We start from the raw sequence: 19,708 nt of genomic DNA, 5'->3' as shown, positions 1-19,708 counted from the left end.
GAGGCTACCTAAGTGTTCATCAGCAATTCTGCTGAAACAGGAACTGCATCATCGAGGCTGGAAGTGGAACCACCATCTTCAGAGTAAAGTGAACCTAATGACATCCTGACCAGCCACTCATTAGACCCTTTGACTCTCATTTCCTTCAAACTCCTTTTCCAGAAGGGACTTCGTTCTACTTCTTGGTCACCCCCGACTCCCAGCTCTATGCTGCTGAGATGACGTCAGACAGGAAAATGGACCAAGGGCAGAAAAGGGAGCGACAGGCACCACCTCCAACCACCACCTCTGACCACCACGCCTCTGCATCCAGGAGCTGGCCTGACAGCGGTCAGGTTCCCACACAGGCTCCAACAAACGTGTCACAAAGCAACAAAGGCCCTGGAAAGACTGAGAAATCCAATCCCCATCCTGATTAGGCAAAGAGTGGCCATCTCTCACTAAAGGCTAGAAACCTCATTCCTAATTGCCCAAATCTCACTCACCCTGAATAAGACAAAAGCTAAGCCAAGTTGTTCTCTACACCTGAGGTCACTAGTTTGCTCTCAATTCCAACACTGCTGCTCTGCTTTCCGTCCTCTTACACCCAGGAAAATACGTAAAGGGACTATATTCTCTACACTTTTGTGTATGCTTGAATTATTTTCATAATTTAAAAAATGTCATTTATACCCTGGAAATGAAGCCTCTAGCAGAGCAAAGTAACTGGTCTTAAGTCCAGAAAGAAAACTTAAATGATTAAAAGAAATAAAACAGAGGAACAGATGGGATGACTCTAGGCCATGTCCAAAGGCATAATATGGCAATAATGCTTTAAGAGGAATGGTCTACAATTAAAATTCTGAATGTTTAAAAAAAAATTTTAAAAGGGAAGAATACATTTAGTCAAATTCTTCCATCTTACAGTTACGAAACAGAAATGTCCCACTGCCCTAGAGGCGGCTTCTCCCCATTAGTCTTCATAAACTTGGAGACTGAAAAAGCGAAGTCACCACTGAACTCATCTAATATTTAATGACAGAAAAAGCATTTTTAGAAGAATTTGTTTTAGGTGTACAAAGGTAATGTCTCATTTTTCTCTTTAATCCCATGCTAGGACACAGCAGTTGATAAATACTTAAGAAATCCTTGTTAAGCTGCATACAGTTCTCATGTCTTAGACAAGTTTCTCACAACTCAGATTTTAAAATCCAGTTATTAGTTTCTCAAACCCTAAGTAATCGAAAGTAAATGAGAGTGGCCCAGTGATATGGCACGGACCCACTCACCCCAAAGAGACTCACTGGTGTGCTTCTGATGATTCCTCTTCAAGGGACCCAAACTTAGAACTTTCTGAAAGTATAGTCAGTCCTTCAGTTCCCAACATTTATTCCACATTATTAAAAAAATTTTTTTTGAGACTGCAGTGATCTTCTACACATAAAACAGGTATATTAGCATAATCTCCAAAGAATATCTAATTCTCTTAGAAAGGAAAAATCACACCACCAGCTCAATGCAAGGACTGTACAATGAGGAAAGCAAGGTCTTTCCAGGTTACTGGTTTTTAAACCCATAGATGGCCTTTGCCAAGAGATACACAAGTAGGCTTCGTGGAACCTAAATCCAGGAACCTAATTAATCAGCACTTTCATTTGGGGGCATGAGGTCTCCCTCTATCCTTTTCTACAACCAAACTTTAATGTGGCCCAATTAAAACAACGAGAGGTTACCAAAGCCTGCAAAAAGCTCCCATTTACAGCACATAAACCAGATTCCTTTTTGTTTTTATTTTAAATTGAATAGTTCACAATGATATTTTTGCCTTTCTAAAAGAAAATTCTCTCACTGGCAGATTTCTGTCTGCCTATATTAAAGTATTGTAAGCATCCTGAACTTTGTTATTGTCTCCCAAATTAAACAAATAAGTAAATGAGTTTACTACTGATCTGTCAATCGGAAATAAAAAAAATTAAGGACCTTAGAGACAAAGAATGAAACCGAGGGTTGATCATTTTCTCTAATTTTCCTTATCAGTGTCTCTCAATAATGAACTCAACACCCCAGCTTTAAATCAGAACATTTATTAAGACTCTTCAAAGGCAATTCTCTAGTCATTCTGCTCTTTAGAAAAGGTTTAGACTGCATGTTTAAAAACAAATCCTACAACCACAGGAAAGGAAACTTTGCCAGTGGGGGTGGGGATGTAAACCTAAAGCTGTCTCATATATTTGCAATATCACTCACATTCCATTCTAAGAGTCTATTATTAACTTGTTGATTAGTTCACTAAGAGTTACAGCTAGATGGATGTCTGTGAGTGTGACCAATCTACCACTGGCAAAGTCAAATTTAGCCAATCACCCATTCAAAGGCTACAACAAATGAAGTTTGTTTTTACTTTAAGGCAGACGCACTTAAACTAAAACTGCAGGACTTAATCCAGCCTCCTACCAAGTGAGAAAAAAAAGTTCTTCTTTTGAGAGGTATAGTTCTAAATTTCTCTTTAAAAACTAGTTACAATTGGGTACAGGGTTTCTTTTGCGGGTGATAAACATGTTCTAACACACTGATTGTGATGATGGTTGTAAAACTCCATGAAAATACTAAAAACTACTGAATTGCACACTTTAAATTGATGAATTATATGGTAAATATATTATGTCTGAACAAAACTGTTATTTTAAAAAAGTAATTATAAGTTCTTCCTTTGCTCAAGGATATTTCTATTGATAAGCTTTTCCCCCAAATATTAAAAGGTTTACGGTGGCAAGGAATCACAACTAGAGAAAAATTTCATGACACCAAAGAAACTGGAAAAACAACAGAGAGGATTAGGCCACAGTCAAGCAAACGTAACATTAGGGAGAATGATAGGCTGGAATGAGAGTAAAAGAGCTCTGTATCACTCACACCGCCCCCCCCCCCCCCCCCCCCCCCCCCGTACAAAGAGAAGTATATTTAAGTTCCTTCATGTTCTAAGGGCGGAACCAACAGGCTCAATCAAAGACACTGACTGGATTAAGACACTGACTGTATTAGAACATTTGAAAGTTTTACACTTTGGCTATGAAGCCTAAGGGATCAAATTAATGACCACAGGAAGTTAAAGTTGAAAAATGTGTCTATTGTGCCATCTGGGGTTTGACTTAAATCTCTAACGTCTGGACACCTCCAGAGAAGAAATTTGTGGAATCTGCCTATCTATGGCCAAATGTTACATGTTTGAGAGCAACAGAGTAAATTACTGAAGCCATCAAATATATTCCTATCAAACTCAAGAGACTGAGAAAAGTATTTACTGAGCAGTCCACTATTTTTGCCTAATAGTTATACCCCTAAAATTAATCATCTGCAGATACCACAAAGTAACATGGAAAATTTGTCCTTAAAAAGAAATCTAAGTACATCAAGAAGGAAATGAAAATTTGCATCTAAAGGTAACAAACCAGAAGTCAGATTAATTGTAAATTGGAAAAAAAAAAAGTCCAGGAAACAAGCCTAGTTATCCTACATACTTGATGTAATTTGAAAATAGGTTTGTTTACTACCCTCTTTAAACTTATAACTCAGGATCTGAATAACATCTTCTTGATTTTATTACCTTTTATCATACTTATCTTACTATATTTTCATTAACAAATTTCTGTGAACCTCAAGTTTCAGTAGCAAAGCAGTTTAGGACCATCACTAAGAAGCAGCTATAAATTGAAGCTACGTTAAGTACCATTAATTAAAGATGCAAAGTTAAGGACAAAAGGAAATAGAAATGCTTTGTAATTCTTTCCCTTATCTCCAAGAAATAAAATACCAATAAACCCAATCCCCATTTTAATACAGTCACTTGTATTCCAAAAACTTAGTGGTAACAAATCATCTAGAAACACGGGCATTATATAGCTATCGCCATGGAAAATATTTCTTATCTCTTGGTTTGTTGTTGCTTTATTTCAACTATATGAAACCACTTGTTCACAGTTAGCTTTCTAAAAGAAAACGGTTTCTAAAACAAAGACTTGTTTACATCTCCATCTCTTAAGATCCCTTTGTTCCAACAAGACCCTTCTTCAAGAGCTACAACTTCTGGAAAGGTTTCCCTTTTTGCGGTTATATCAACTAGAAATACTCCCAAACTCTTTCCAATTGGCACAGGAGTTTGTTAAACAAAGGAGGAAGAAGCCTCCTCCACACAAAGGAGGTCTCCAAAACAGAGCACTGGTTATGTTTGTGGATTATTTATTTGTGCCTCTTTAATACCCTTCCTCGGCTGTAGTAAGTACCACTCTCAATACAAAATGGTGGCCATCACGTCTGTCTGACATTCAGAATGGGGAAAGGCAGAAAGATCACACATTTTGCAGAGCTTACCATTAATATTCTGGCCAAGATGCTGAAATGAGTAGCCAGACCTAACCAGAGCAACACTATCTTTCTAGGAAAAGAACCCGACAAAAGGAATAGGAAAAGAAAGTAGATAAAGGGTTTACCCCAGCCCTAGTGCACCACAATACCAACATGGAGGACAACTCCCCCCCAGGAACCGACTGCACACTTGGGCTACCGAGAACTTGCTCAAGTTGCCTAGTTTCAGAACGGACGCCCATGGATGCGAACGCGGACTATTCACAGTCCCCGTCCCTAACGCTGACACAAAGCTCCGCTGCTACCTGTCCATGCCCTATTCTTCCACAACTAAAACCCTGGCCCCAATCACCGCACAACTTCTGCAGGCCTCTGCGCTCCAACCGACACGCACTTCCCTTGAGCAACGACAATCAACCTTGTCTACTTCTTGAGAGAAAGGCATCTATTCTCAATCATCTCCCCCATCCTAACTGACCAGTTATCCCCGGAGACAGGTATTTCACCTCCATTTCAAACTAGTCCAAGAAAAACTCCAATATAGAGTCCGCATTTCAATTCGGGGGGAGGGGGGACTTGGGATCAGACAGACTCAGTCGGGATCTCCCTCGACACAGCTCTCCAGGCTGAGCGGTTACGCACAGAACCCCTCAACTCCAACGTCATTACAAAGAACAAGCCTAAGAAAGAAAGGGGCGGGAGGGGGGGCTTCCTCCGAGGGAGCGGGGGCGGAGCGGGGAGAAGCTTCTCAAACTGTCGGAAAAGCAGTTAAACCTCCGGCCAACGGTCCCGGCCCATCCAACTGCTGAGGCCGCCTCGGCCGGTCCGAAAGGTGGGCACAGCCCAGGGGTCCGGAGTTTGCGGCCGGGGGCTGGGGGAGGGGGAGGGGAAGTGACGGGAGAGGAGGGGAGGGGGGAGGGGAGGAAAGGAGGAGGGGAGGGGGCAGGGGCCGGCAGGGCTTCTCCGCCGACGTTGCAGCCGTTGGTGACCGTTTCGGGAACACCCACCCTCACGCCCACCCGGGCAGGGGGCTGCGCTGGGGCCTCCGCTCCGGGTCGGGACGCGGGGCGGCCTCCGCCTTCGGGGCTGACACCGCCCGCCGCGTGCAGCTCTCGGGGCGGGGGCCGGGGAGCCTCTGGGCGGCCGCCCCCCGAACCCCACGCTCACGCCCCCTCAGCACGTCCGCTCGGCCCGGCCCGCGGTGCCCCCGTCTGGCTCCGTCGCCCCGCCTAGTCCCCGGCCCGGGGGGCCCGCCAGGGGTCCGGGCCGGGGCGGGGGGTCCGGGGCCGGAGGGTGGGGCGCCAGGTGAAGCCGCCCGGGCCGCCGCCGCCTCCTCCACACAAAGGACCAGGGGCTCCGCCGCCATATTGAAAACTTTCCTCCTCGCGACAACTCGCGGGGCGCGCACCCCGCACCCCCGGCGCCCCGCACCCGCCGCACCCGCGCCCGGGGGCCTCCGCGCCAGCCCGCCCTCCGCCCCGCGGGCTCCGGCGCACGGCCACGACCCCGGTGCCGGTGGTGGTGCTGCCGCCTCTCCGTCCGGATACGAACCCCGGCCGCGCTCCGTCCGCTGTCCCCTCTCCCCGCGCAGAGGCCCAGCCGCCCGCCGGCCGGCCGCGAGCCCCGCTCGAGACTCACCGGCGGCGGCCGCACCTTGCAGATTCCTGTCTGCTCGGCTATGGGCCGAATCTTGTGGATGAAGGCGAAAGGGTCGGCGAACTCCTCCCAGCTGGGCTCGAAGACCGGGCACTCGGGCGGCGGCAGGAACTCGCCCAGCGGGCCGGGGCCGCCGAGGGCCGGCGCGGGGCGCGGGCCGGGGGCCTCCATCCTCGCGGCGCCGCGGACGCGGCTGAGCGACGGTTCTTGGCCTCCTCCGGTTCCTTGGCCTTCCTCCTAATCCTTCTCCTTCTTCTTCTCCTCCTCTTCCTTCTCCTCTTCTCCTCCTTCTCCTCAGCCTCGGATCCGGTTCCTCAGACTCCGGCTCCTCCGACTCCGACTCCGACTCCGACACCGACCGACGACGCCGCGCCGCGCCAGCCACGCCGTGCGCCTCCGCCGCCACGGCGAGGAAAAGGAGTCCCACCCCACCCCCACCCGGCCCGTGCTGAGCGCCCGCCCCCGGGCCGGGCGGGGCGGCCCCCGGGGGACGGAGCTCGTCCTCACGGTCCAGCCCAGCCGGCACCCACTGACCACTGACTACGTGCCAGAGCCCCTTCCCTCCCTCGGGAAGTTACAGGTCTGGGGGAAAAGCCGGGCCCACGGGTGTACGCTCCGTCCCGTCCCGCCCCGTGGGAAGCGCCGTGGTGGAAGTGCAAGGACACCTGGTCAGACCCCGAGGGGCGCAGGGTGTCGGGGACGGAGGAGGCTTTTCCAGGTAGAGGGAAGAGCTTGAACGTGACAACAGCCTGTAGGTGAGACAACAGTTAGGAGGATAATAAACTAACACTCTGATCACTTCATCTCCTAGGCCCTGTGCCACGTGCTTTCATGATTAATCTTTAATATACACAGCAACCCTACGAGGCAGGTACTCGTTTCCATTTTACAAATAACGACAGAGAGGCATAGGTTGATTAAGAAATTTGCCCAAATTCCTAGGTTAACAAGTGGTGGAGACTTCACTTATTGGAAGGTAGGGTGTTGCAGGGAAGTGTGGTCCGCGAGCAATACACGGCGAAGCTGGATATGAGAAGAGCGGGAGCCTTGAAATAATCCAGATGAGGAATGATGGGGCCTAAATTAAGGCAGTGTGCTATTCATTAGGAGGGAGGAATGCAAATGGAGGGCATAAAAGTGACAAATTGGGGAGGAGCGATTCAGGGGTATAGGTACATGCCTGAGTGGGTGCGGCCACTGGCATCGCTGGGGAACAAGAAGTCAGTCTGGGGAGGGAGCTCGTGGGTCCACTTCTGGCGATGTTGAGTCTGAGGTGTCTGGGACAGTTGGAGATACCCAACAGGCTCAGCGTGTAAATCAGAAGGGGAGAGATCAGAAGTGGAGATGTAAATCTGGGAGTGATTAGCCTGAATGAGAGCCCTTCTTTATCTGATGCTTACTGTGTGTAAGACATCCTTGTAAATGCCTTGTGTGTAGTGGTATATTCGCTCCTTGAAGCTTCACTCCCACCCCGCTTGGGAGGCACTGCTATTACCCCCATTTTGCAGATCAGATCATGAAGGCACTTTAAGAGGTAAGAACAATTTTGACACATGCTGGGGGGGGGGGTCAGGTAATATCCTTCCCCAGAAAAGGGGAGAGAACTCAAAAAGTAGGACTTCAACATTTAAAAAGGCCTCTTTTATCCAGAAAGCAGCCAAACCCATGGAAGGACCGTTTGCCAGGGCCTCCTTCGTAGGTAGGTGTCAACAGAGTTCTAGCCCTGCTTTTAGATTCACCTGGAGTAAACAGATCTCATCCTTGAGGATTCTTCGACTAAAAGGCCGGCGAGGGGAGAAAGCTCCTCTTCAGTAAACTCTTAAGTAAACCGAAAGGTCCTTGGAGAAGGCAGGCCTTATTTGTCTAGGGCTTTGGGACCTACCTAAGCCATGACAATGGAGACTGAGGCCAAGGGCAGCTGGCATCCTAGTAGAGAAAAAGTCATCGGTGTAAGAAGGATATGAGATAGCAAGTTAGAATCTAGGTGCGGGGGATAGAGGAGTCGGCTGCAAAAGATGGTTTTAACTTTGCTGAATCTTTCAAATTTTTTCACAGTAAAACGCTAGGGAGAAAAAATCCTCGTTGTTGCTCTTTGCCTTGGGCGGTCTGTGCTTTAGAGGGTCTCGCTAGACTTGATTTCCTGTCATGTGCTCTTTCCTAGGAGCAACGTTAAGACTATTTTCACACTTAGCATTGGCATCCGCCAAGCCAGCTAGGCATAACTTTGAGGAAAACTCTAGACACGTACGGATTACGACCGTGATGCAGGACAGCGAACCCACGGAAAACTCTCCAGTCCCCAGCTGCCCGCGGGCCGCCCCCGCCCCTCCCGGCCTCGCGTCCCCAACTTCCGGTAGCAACCCCAGCCACGGGATTTCGTGGCTCCTGACGGCGCAGCGGCTGTCGGCTCCCCGCGGACGCGTCGTGACGCTGAGAGAGGGTCGGCCGCCGGGCGGCGAGGGGACCATAGAGCTGCTCGGAAAAAAGGCGCTGCGCCCGCGGCCGCTCCTCCCGCGGGGAGGCGGAGACGCTCCCGGCCCTTTATGATGTGTGTTTACATGCGCGGAGGGATCCACCCAGCTGACAGCGGCGCCGCGCCGGTCCTTCTTTTTTTAAAGAGCCCGGCCGCGCGCGCCGATTGGCCGGCCGGCGTGGGCGCTGATTGGCCGGCCGGCGCGGCGCTTGGGGGCGGGGCACGCGCCTCATTGTCTGCTCAGCGGCCGCAGGGCGCCCCAGTGGCTGTGCTGCGCTCTCGGTCGGAGGTCCGGGTCTCTAGGCAGCTGGCCGCGAGGCAGGGGCGGGCCGGCGTCGCGGCCGCGTCCGGTGCCGCGGCCGGTGGGTGGCAGTCCCGGCGGCCGGAGCGTAACCGAGCCCTGTCCGGGTGCCACGTGTCCAGGAACCCCTCCTCACCCGGGACGACACCCCGCCCCGCCGGGCTCCGTCTCCAGCCGCCGCCTGTGTGCGGCCCCGGAGCCTCGCACACGTCCCTGGGGTCTCTATCCTCCTCCTGCCCGCTCAGCCCCCAGGCCTCCCGAACAGCCTGCCCGACCCCACCCGGCCCGCGCCCCTGGCTCTGCATCCTGCACCCCGGGCCGGCCGCCCGGTGATGGGGCGCCCCCGCGTTCCTTCCGGGCGCCGCAGACTCGCAAACTGGGGGGGCGACCTGGTCCCGCGCCCACCTCCGGACTGGGCTCCAGGAGTGGGGAGGCCGGCTCCCCGGCGGCCGCGAAGGGGGCGGCCCGCGCGGCACGTAGCGCACGTGGAGGGCACCTCCCGCCCCGAGGCCGCCGCCGCCTCCGGCTGCTTTCCTGGCGCGCCGGGTGGGCGTGCGTCTGCCCTCCGCGCGGCCCCCGGTCTCTGCGAGCGTCCTTTGCACAGCGCTCATCCCTCCCCAACGCTGCTGGACCTCCTCTCTCCTCTCCTTTCCTCTAATTTCACCGACGCACAGGCCTTTCCTTAGCCTCCTCACGATCCAGCTCGGCCCCTCCCTCTAGTCCACTGTCGTCCTCTCCCACCCCTTTTGGGGCCCGAATGCTTGGTGTCAGATGTCCCCTGTGGAGACAGACCCACAGACCTTGAGATCTCAGGATGAGCTGCCGCCTTGGTGGTCTCTGTGTTTTGCTTTATTTTGTGCACTCCCACGGCGTCTCTCTATTCCTGTTCCTTTAACCAGGCATTTGTCTTTTTCCACTGCCATCCCTGCCCTCGTGCCGTACACAGGCAAGGGTCTCCACCGGATTGTAAACCGCTGCAGGGAGGGAGTCACGGCCTCCAGCCCGGGACCAGGCACGTGGTAGGAGCTCCACACGTTTGTTGAAGGGGAAGGGAAATGGCCTTTAGTGTCTGTGGCTCTGTCTGGCCGAGGATGGAGTTTTGGACCGGACAAGGAGAAGAATCTGGTTGCCCAGGGTAAGCAGGAAGAGGTCTCACAACAGATCAGTGGGGGGGGGGGGGGCACGCACTGGGATGCGCCCCTGACATTCCCCAGCTCCCCCGCCCTGCTTATTTCCCTGGAACCAGCAACCCCTCCTGCTCTGCTGCACGTCTCTTTGGTGGGACTTCTGTGCTCCCGGTTCTGCCCCAGCCGCAGCTATGGGGGCTGCCCTTGCAGATCAGCTCCCACGGAGACAAGGGTCTCATCCCTGGGCTTCTGTCCCTGGGAGCATCCTCTCTTCCTCTCCAGTCATGGGACCCCTTCTCTCTGGCTCAGCCCAAAGGGATCCAGGATCAGGACTTTGGTTTACCTGGGTGTGTGGGTCCCTCCCCAGGGAGCCTCAGTCCTGGTGCCGCCAGCCCTGCCCATAGGGCTGGGGCAGGGTAGCAGCGTTACCCACACTCCCTTCGGGGTGTTTCCTCCCATTCAGGTTGGGCCACTTTGGAGGTTCTGGACTCTGCTGGGAAAAGGTGAGAGGCAGAGAGAAGAACTCAAGTTCCTTGTTCACACTGCAGCCGCCACCGTCACCCCTAAGGAAGGTCTCTGGACTGAGGACCCCTCTCAGCATGCTCTAGGGCCTTGGATGGTTGGAATGTTTGAAATTCTCTGCATCCAGGATGAAAGTCTTGCAACAGGAATAAAAGGACTTCTACACTAATTATATCTGAACTTCCCAGAGCACTCCCGAATCCACCGTGCTCGTTTGAAATCCAGCGTTCAACCAAATCCTGTCACATGTCCGGCACAGGGTCTGACACAAAATCCTAACGCTGAGTCCCTTTCTTCTCTCCGCTGGCAGGAAGGGATGCTATCTGCGCACCTAGAGATACTGTGCGACCAGGAATAGGACCACACCAGTGGCTGGGGAGTAATTCATAGTCTATGGGACATACCAACCCCGTGAAGTAGATGGGTGATACTGTCGCCATTTTTCAAATGGAGAAACTGAGACTCAGAAGAGTTTATCAGGCAAAATCACACAGGTAACAACAGAGCTAGGACTGGAATGGGAACACTGGAGCCTGTGATCTTCCCTAAACACCAAGCTGAGGAAAGAGAACATGGAAACCCCACCCCAAATCTGACCACCAGCTGGCCCTGCAGCTGCCAACATGTGTCCATTCTCTCCCCTCTAAGCCACGCTGGTTTCACACTTTCTGGACTGTCATCTATAATACCTTCACTTACATTCTAACGGATTCACAAAACAATACTTGCCCTTATACAGTGACGCACGTGCCGGTTGAGACTCATGAGGTTGGCTTTGTAACCTGTTATGGATTCTGACCCTCAGTTGGAGAAATGCTGCTTGGAGGCTAGTTTTTCCTGTTGTTTGCTAGCTTTCAAGAAGATGTAGCTGCAGTAGTTTCTTCACACCCACCTCACCTCAAGGTTTGGCCATTGCTCCTTGCCATGTCTTCCCTACATCCTCCAGAACGCTGTCCACATCACATACAAGATCAATCCCTATTGCTTATCTCTTCAGTCTGTTTTGTACTGTTTATCATTCACTTGGCTGCAATCTTCTATTCATTTCCCTCCTACCTCTGCCCACAGCCCTTCAACTCAAGGGGTCACTTTGTGCCCCATCTTTTCAGGTGCCCAGTATAAGACCAGGACCTAGCATAGTCTTCAAGTCTCCCAAGACCTGACTTAGAGCAAAGGCCAAAGACTCAAATGCCTTCAGGGGACAGAAATAAATGAGAGAAACCAGCCAGGTGGACTCTGAAGAAGAGAATGCACGTCCGGCGACCGGGGCCATCACTGCTCAGGCCATGGTGGCAGCAAGTTGCAATTTTCCAGAGAAGCCAGAAGTCCAATTATTTATGCAATCTCTCCTGATTTTTAGATGTTCAATCTTCAACCAAATTTCTAAAAAACAGTGTGTGGCCCAACCAGACATGCTTGTGGTCCGAGTGTGTTCTGCGTGGAGCCACCTCCCTGGAGAGGCTGGTGGGATGATGAGTTTGCTGACCTTCAGGGAGAACAATGGTTACCAAGGGAGCACCAGAGAGAGATGCTGAGGGCTAGAAGTGAGCTCCTGCCCAGCTCCCCACCTCCCTGCCGGGGCTCAAGTTCATGCTTCTAGGCTGGAAGGAGAGCTCTAACTTGCAGCAAAGTCTGGAGCCCACACCTGGGACACACCATGGCAACAGGCACAGCATCTCAGACGGCTCACCCCGATCTGCGCTGCTGCCGAGGGACCTGCCAGGGCTTGTTTAGTATTTATTTTCATTTTACATCCACTGTGCTTCAATTAAAAAATACCTATTTTCCCCTCTTCCTCCACTGTTTGCCCCCTCTAAGGCCCTCAGAGGAGTGCGAATGAGGTGCCAAGATGCAGAAGTGTTCTCAAAGTGCTGTGCGTCTGTTTAAGAGTCTAAAAGTAAAAATTTGGGTGGGGATTTAGGAATAAAGGGAGATGGGCGTCTCAAATATGACAGAAAGGAAGGCATCGCTGGTCTCCGTGTTCGAAAAACAGTCATTGTTAGCACAAAAGTGCTGACATTTATTGAGTGTTTGCCGTATGCTGGGCATTTTCCTGTGGAGGATTTCTTCTCATCCTCATAAGAACACCTGAGAGTAGCCATCGTTATCTTTAGTTTCTAGATGAGGAACTGGGGCTCAGAAAGACTGAGTCATTCGGCCAAGGTCACCTGGCCAGGAAGTTTAGCAGAAGCACATTCTGGCCCGAGTCGGGGTCTACGTCGAGAATCTGAGCTCTTAACCATCGCACACGTATTGCCCTCCTCTGTTGTACTGCCCGGTCCTCCTGGCACTGCTGTGTCCCTGGCACCTAGCACATGTGTGTGGAAGAGGGAGATGACCACTCACCGTATCGCGTCATCCCGATAACTAGTGACTTAATACACACCTGTTGAGCTCGCTCTCTGGGCCAGGTGCCGTGCGAAGTGCTGTGGATGTGGCATTGGGCAAAACAAAGGCCGGGCCATCAGCCTAGTGGATAGAGACAGACAGCGACACACACAAGGAGGATAGCTTCTGGTAGCAAGAAATGCTAAGAAAATAGAAGGCGTGGTAGCGCAACGGGAGGACGGGAGAGGTGGCAGGAGGCGACTTTAGCCACGATGACTGGAGGCCGGAGAAAGAACGTCTGAGCTCCGATGTGGGTATTGGGAGGGGTCGGCTCTCGGAAAGTCTCCAGAGGAAAGTTCTAAGAAGAAGAGCAAATGCAAAGGCCTGAGTTGAGAAACACCTTGGTTTGTCCGAGGGATGCCCCCTCCCCCAAGGGGGAGGAGGGGCGGGGAGTGGGGAGGAACGGGAGATGGAGTCAAAGAGACACATGGCCAGTCAGGCAGGACCCAGGAGGCTGTGGTCTGGAGTTCGCGAAGGGATATCACTCGGTCTACAGTGTAAAAGACCTCTTTGCCGCGTGGAGGGAAGGTTGCAGGAGAACACGGGTGGAGAGGAGGGACCAGTTGGGTGGTGGCAGTGGTCCAGGCAGCAGATGATGGTGGTGTGGACTCGGGTTGTAGCAGCAGAGATGGAGAGAAAGGGTCGTATTCCGGATGCATTTTGGAGGAAAAGATAACAGGACTGAGTAGATGGAACGTGGAGTGTTAAGGAGAGAGAGGCATTGAGGATTTTTCCCATGAGTAGCTGGAAAAATGGTGGTGCTATTTACTGAGATGGGGAAAACTTGGGGAGGAAGAGATTTGGGAAATAGGAAGAGTCTATAATTCTATTTGGCTCTGTTAAAATTGAGATACCTGTAATCCAAAAGGAGGTGGTGAAGAGTCGGGTAATTTGGAGCTCAGGACAGAGGCCAAAGCTGGAGGTAAGATCAGCCCTAGGAGTTCTCAGTGTGTGCATGTGTGTGTGCGCGTCTGTGTGTGTGCGCGTGCACGTATATATGAAAGGATATATGTAGATATGCACACACCTTATATGTGTATGTATGTACACACGTGTATGCACACGCCTGTAATGTACACAGCACTTAAAGCCACGGGACTGGGTCAGAACCTGGGACGCTCGACAGTCACTGGCTGGGAAGAGGAGAAGCCAGGGAAAGAACCAGGGAAGGAAGGCCAGGCTGGCGAGCGCTGCGCGGGAAGGGTGTCTCAGGGAGGAAGGGGCTGAGTGAGATGCAGGAGGAAATGGCGGCGAAGTGAGACTGATGATGACGACACAGCTTTCCAGGGGTGTTGCTCTTGAGGGCTGCAGAGGGACGGGGCAGGATTTGGAGAGAACATGAATTCAGGGAGGGATTTGCTTTTTGCTTTTTTTACCCACCGGAAGATAGCAGACGTCCTTTTTACAGTGACGGGAATGGTCCAGGAGACCGGGAGAAGTGGCAACGTCGCAGAAGTGAAAAAGGGTAACTGCAGGGGTGACAAAGTCAGAAGGTGAGAGGGAATGAGAGTCGGCAGCCAGCCAACCACCGAGGGCGGGAGGGATGGGGCAGAGGGAGGGCGTGCTGGGGGGCAGTTCCGTGCTTCTCAGGTAAGCACCGCCCACAGGTAAGTCCTGGCCGAGTGTAGCCCTGATGATGGGACAGGTGGCAGGACACAGAGCAACGTCACAGAGGAGCTTAGCTCAAGGCTGGAGAGCTGGGGGGAGGGGCCCAGTCGCTGTGCGGGTCCTCAGCACCCCAACTCCTCTTTCTCTCTCTCCTGGTCTCCCAGGAGCCTGTCAAACTCAGGGCTCGGCGAGGGCAGCGCTCCCGCTGGTGTGACAGGTAAACCGCACAGGAGGGGCAGAGGGGACAGGGCTGTTCCCTTGAGGGTGAACTCCTCCGGCTGTAGTTGTAGAGCCTTTTATTCAGTCAGTATTTGTGTCCATGTATTTATGTTCTAGAAAAAAGAAGCCTATTTCTGTTACATGTAGTGGTTTGTATCTGAATGACCTATCTGACTTAAGGAAACCAGGTAAGGAAAGTTTAAGCCTTCCCACCATATATAAGTACTGTTTTTGTAACTCTTATCAAAAGGCTAAATGGTTAAGGGAGGGAAGCATGGTAACCTCTACCAAAATACTAAACTGGCAGGGAACCATGCAAATTGCAAATGGGGAAATTAGAGAATAGTATAGCCTTGGGAGCATAGAAATTACTACGATTTCTTTCCTTTTGTGTCCTGACTAGGCAGACAAATGACCAAGAGTGGGCGACAAGGTATATCAGAGCCTTTCCTCTGATCATTTAGAAACAATCAGAAAATCACATTCTCTCCGGAGAAAAGACACTAACAGGGAAAAAGCAGCCCACAAGTGCTTTTGAGTCTGAGCCAGCCTGAATTCCAGCAGCCCACCACTCACAAAAGGATTTTTTTTTTTACTCTGAGTTAACAGAATCATGTTCTTTTTTTGTTGCGGAGCATGGGCTCTAGGGCGTGGGCTCAGTAGTTGTGGTGCACGGGCTTAGTTGCTCCGCGGCATGTGGGATCTTCCCGGACCAGGGCTCGAACCTGTGTCCCCTGCATTGGCAGATGGATTCTTAACCACTGCGCCACCAGGGAAGTCCCAGAATCATGTTCTAATCAAGGTCTGTGAATGAGATTAAGGATTGGGATAAATTAAGGACGCCCTTTACAAGAAGTAAGAAAGGCACCAAATTGCTTAGCACTTAGCAACACTTCAAGTTCAGCTATTTTAATAAATTGTTTGACTTTTGTTTAAAAAAGTAGGGGGGGCTTCCCTGGTGGGGCAGTGGTTGAGAGTCCGCCTGCCCATGCAGGGGACGCGGGTTCGTGCCCCGGTCCGGGAGGATCCCACATGCCGCGGAGCGGCTGGGCCCGTGAGCCATGGTCACTGAGCCTGCGCGTCCGGAGCCTGTGCTCCGCAACGAGAGAGGCCACAACAGTGAGAGGCCCGCGTTCCCCCCCATATCTGTTAAGGCAAGGAAGACAGCAAATACTGCTTGAGCCCTGGGTACTCTGGCCGGTGGTCAGACATCCTGAGAATGTGCTAGGCTTGCCCTGGGGAGACTGACCTGCTATTTCCCTGGAAAGGCTCATGGGAAACCAGTAGAGGTTAAACCCTGTTCTTTTTATGAAAGGAGGACCAGGAGTTGCCTCTGCCCAGGCTGCAGGAGGGCCGTTATAGGAGAAGGAAGGATCTGGAACCACTAGAAGACTGGCAGAATCTCACCTTCAAATATTTGGAAAAAATCCAGCAGAGAAAGAAGAGTGCGTTCCGAGGAGGGGAGTGGGCTCCCCAGGGGGGAAGAAGCATCAGGAGAAGAAGGGGCTCAGAGGGAAGAAGGGGGGAAGGTGGGGGGCATCGGGCCCGGCAGACAGTCCTCTCCCTGCCAAGGCCTTTGTGTGGAGGGGGAAGGAGGGAAGAGGTAACGCGGCCGCTCCAGGAGGGTGGGATCACGGCGTGAGAGAACCCTGGGGGGCGAGGGGGCCTTCAGGCCACGTGTCCAGTTCACCCAGTGTTAAGCTCAGGGGTACAGGGACCCGCTGGAGGCCACATGGTCAGTGGCAGAGCTGAGACAATAGTCTTGGACTCCTGACTCCCAGGAGAAGGGCTTTTTCTAGTAGATCTTCTTTAAAGGAGAGCTTTGGGAAGATGAGCTGGGTAAAACCAAAAGGAATGATAATGACTATAAAAATTGCTAATATTGGCAGTTCCCTGGCGGTCCAGTGGTTAGGACCCGGCGCGTTCACTGACGAGGGTACAGATTTGATCCCTGGTGGGGGAACTAAGATTCCACAAGCGGAGTGGCACAGACAAAAATTAAAAAAAAAAAAGCTAATATTTATTGAGTACTTAAACCATGTGCCACAAAATTCCAGTTCAAAGAAGCCTCAGAGGCCCGTGAGGACGCAGCACCCCAGCTCAGGCACCTGGCGACCTTGTTAAAATGCAGACTCTGCTTCAGTAGATTCTGCACGTCTAATAAGCTTCCAAACGGGGCGATGTTGCTGGACTAACGCCCACGCTTTGCGTAGCGAGGATCTGAACCGCCCCCTGGGGTGGGAAATAGCCGAGCAGCGAGGGCGGGACGAGCATCTGCGGGAAGAGCATCTGCTGGTGCCACAGAGCATCCACTCGGCCCGCCTGCACGCTGACCGCGCAGCTGGCCGCCCCAGCGTGGCTGACGGTCGGCACCTGCTCGAGGCCCCGGTCGGACCGCAGCGGCCTCCCGTACACACTGCTGCCCACCTGGCGGGCGCTGGCCTGGCCTGGCCTGGCTCAGGGAGGCCGGCCTCCGCATTTCCAGCCTCTTCGGCCCACAGGTCTCGGCGGGGCAGCGCCGATTCCCGCCCCGCCGGAGGCCCATCCCCACGAGGGCGGCGTCGGGGCGGGGCCTCTCGCCAGGAGCCCTACTCCCAGCGGACCACGGACCACGCCTTCCTCATGAGCTGCGCCGCGAAGCTCTCGGAGTACTTCCTGCTGCTGGAGGACGGCACCTTGTGCGCCCCCAACTTCATCACCACGTTCAGTGGAAAGCGGACACCCTGGGGTCCCAGCCCTGGGCGCTCCTGGAGTTCTCCAACCTGGGCTTCCAGGGCAGGCTCTTCCGCAGCGGGGACCCCCGGTGCTGGCCCACTTCCTCCTCCTCTTCTACGGGGAGAAGCCCCTCGCCAGGCTCCTCCCTCACTTCCGCACCCTCCTGGCCCAGAAGGAGCCGATCCTCTGCAGACCGTTCCTGTTCTACCACCGAGTCCCCTACCATGCGCCGAACGACACGGCCAGAAGGCCTCGGGCACGCAGAAAAAGAGCCCCTAAGCCCCTGGCAACCCACCAGGAGCCGTGTTCACAGACATGAAGGTTTTTGAGGTCCATTTCCCCTGGCAGGCCTACAGTCTGGACGAGTCCTTCTTTTGGGCCCACAGCGCAGGGAACCACCTGACTGTCATCCTGAACCACCCAGCGGACCTGAGGAGGGTGCAGGTGCTGCCGGGCACCATCGTGGATGGCAAGCACGCCCTGGAGAAGGGGCAGGTGGAGCTGGGCTACGAGCCCGAGGGGACACCGCAGCGCTGCACCAGCCTCGCCTTGCTGGGCCACCTCCTGGAAGGGCAGCCGGATCAGGAGGTAGTTCCACAGAGCGTGGGGCACGAGGTGAGCTGCGTGAGGCTGGTGGCGAACGCTAACCAGGTGGGTGGGCTCAGCATCCGGCACATCGACCTCTGGGAGGAACATGCCGGGGACATGGGGGCCGCTCAGGAGGAAGATAACTCAATAAGGCGAAGAAAACTTAAAGTCTTGCAGCTCTGTCATTCTAGCCTATCTGAGTGACCCGGGGGCGGGGTGGGGATGCCAGGGAATGAGGGGCAGAGAGGGAAGACGTGGTCATTCTTCTGGTGCCACCGAGATGTTAGACCTGTTCCTTCCTTTTCCTACCCAAACAAGTGACTCTTATAGGTTGTCTTTTTCTGGGCTGGACATAGCTTAGCCTAGTTTGGGACAAGGCCTTGGTCATTCCCAGAATCTATCCCTGGGATGCTGAGATCAGCACAAATACAGGGTGTTGGTGTGTGTGTTCGCACACAGTTAGAGGCCAGGGGTGAGGGGTAGCAGGAGGGGAAATCATGGCCAGGCCCTGGAATTTCCATCATAAGAAGCCAAGGAAGGGCCTCTCATCAGAAGTCGAACTCTCTGAGGCTCTGGAATGCAGCAGATGGACGCGTACCAATAAAACTAAGCCCCTGACTCTGTCCTTTTAAGCTGTTCCGTGGCGCCAATCTAGTTCCCTTCTTCCCTCACAAACGAACTCGGGCACAAACAGCTTGTAACCGAAGCTTCACTTTCTCCTCCGCATTCTGCATTCTGGCTTCTGCATCCCAGCGCTGCTGAAACTCCTCTCTGTAAAGACAAAAATAGTCAAAACCTAGTGGCATTTTTGTTTTCAGATCTCATTCTCCTTCACTCGCTGCAGCAGGTACACAGTACAAATCAGTCTTCTTCCTTGACTTCTGGGCTTCATCCATTCATCAGAATGACTGAATCCCCACTGTGTGCCAGGGACAAAAAAGCTCCTCTTGGGGTTAAGAAGTACAGGGTCCTTGGGGGAGTACAGACCTGTGTTGAAACTTTATTGGGAGCTTAGGAAAGGCTTTTTGGAAGACGTGTAAGCCTAGACCTGCCAGATAATTGGGGAAGATAGCCAGGTGATGAGGAAAGAAGGTCAGGGAAATTTTCCAGTAAAAGAAACAGCATGTAGAGAAGTGGGCCAGAGGTGATAAGAAACCTGGCTCGTTTGGGGAAAAAAATCATTTAGTGGGGCTGGCGATGGAGGGCAAGCTGGAGTAGTGGTGGGACAGAAGATGAGGCCACAGGACTAAGAAAAGACCTGCTTACAAAGGACCATGGACAGTTCAGTGGGGGAAAGAATAGTCTTTTCAACACGTGGTGGTGGAACAGCTGAATACCCATGTGCAAAGGAAGGAAGTGTGACTCCTACCTCACATTGTATTAAAAGTGAACTCAGAATGGATCACAGACCTAGTTGTAAGAGCTAAAAGCTATAAAACGCTTAGAAGAAAACACAGGTGTAAATCGTTGTGACCTTGGATTAGGCAATAGATTATTAGGTATGACACCAAAAGCACAAGCCATCAAAGAATAGATAAATTGGACTTCATCAAAATTTAAAATTTTTGTGGTTCATAGGACACTATCAATAAAGTGAAAAGACAACCCACAGAATGGAAGAAATTATTTGTAAATCATATGTCTGATGAGAGACTGGTGTCCAGAATATATAAAGCAAGCTTACACACAATAATAAAAAGACAAATAACCCAATTAAAAATGGGCAAAGGATCTGAATAGACATGTCTCCAAAGAAGATACAAAAATGGC

The 19,708-nt window shown here is 52.3% G+C and overlaps 2 protein-coding genes across 2 annotated transcripts in view; one reads left to right on the top strand and one right to left on the bottom strand.

Annotated features, from left to right (window-relative positions):
* Positions 1-6,327, bottom strand: part of KDM5B (lysine demethylase 5B) — a 78,971-nt gene extending 72,644 nt beyond the window's left edge. Inside the window, exon 1 of the mRNA XM_079933806.1 lies at positions 5,980-6,327. Within this exon, the coding sequence (XP_079789932.1) occupies positions 5,980-6,168 (189 nt within the window). The 5' untranslated portion in view covers positions 6,169-6,327. The remainder of the gene's footprint in view (positions 1-5,979) is intronic.
* A 7,897-nt stretch (positions 6,328-14,224) lies between these two features.
* Positions 14,225-19,031, top strand: LOC307175035 (alpha-1,3-mannosyl-glycoprotein 4-beta-N-acetylglucosaminyltransferase-like protein MGAT4E; the record flags this gene model as incomplete). The annotated part of the gene is given in 7 exon segments (XM_079899809.1): positions 14,225-14,301; positions 14,581-14,633; positions 16,767-17,330; positions 17,333-17,431; positions 17,434-17,600; positions 17,602-17,646; positions 17,648-19,031. Coding segments are annotated over 7 exon segments (1,500 nt in total). The 3' UTR covers positions 18,143-19,031.
* Between the last annotated feature and the right edge of the window lie 677 nt (positions 19,032-19,708).

The sequence above is a fragment of the Stenella coeruleoalba genome (assembly GCF_951394435.1).
Source record: "Stenella coeruleoalba genome assembly, chromosome: 1".
Lineage (NCBI taxonomy): Eukaryota > Metazoa > Chordata > Mammalia > Artiodactyla > Delphinidae > Stenella > Stenella coeruleoalba.
The sequence above is the reverse complement of the archived record's forward strand: the minus strand, read 5'-3'. Positions and strand labels throughout refer to the sequence as shown.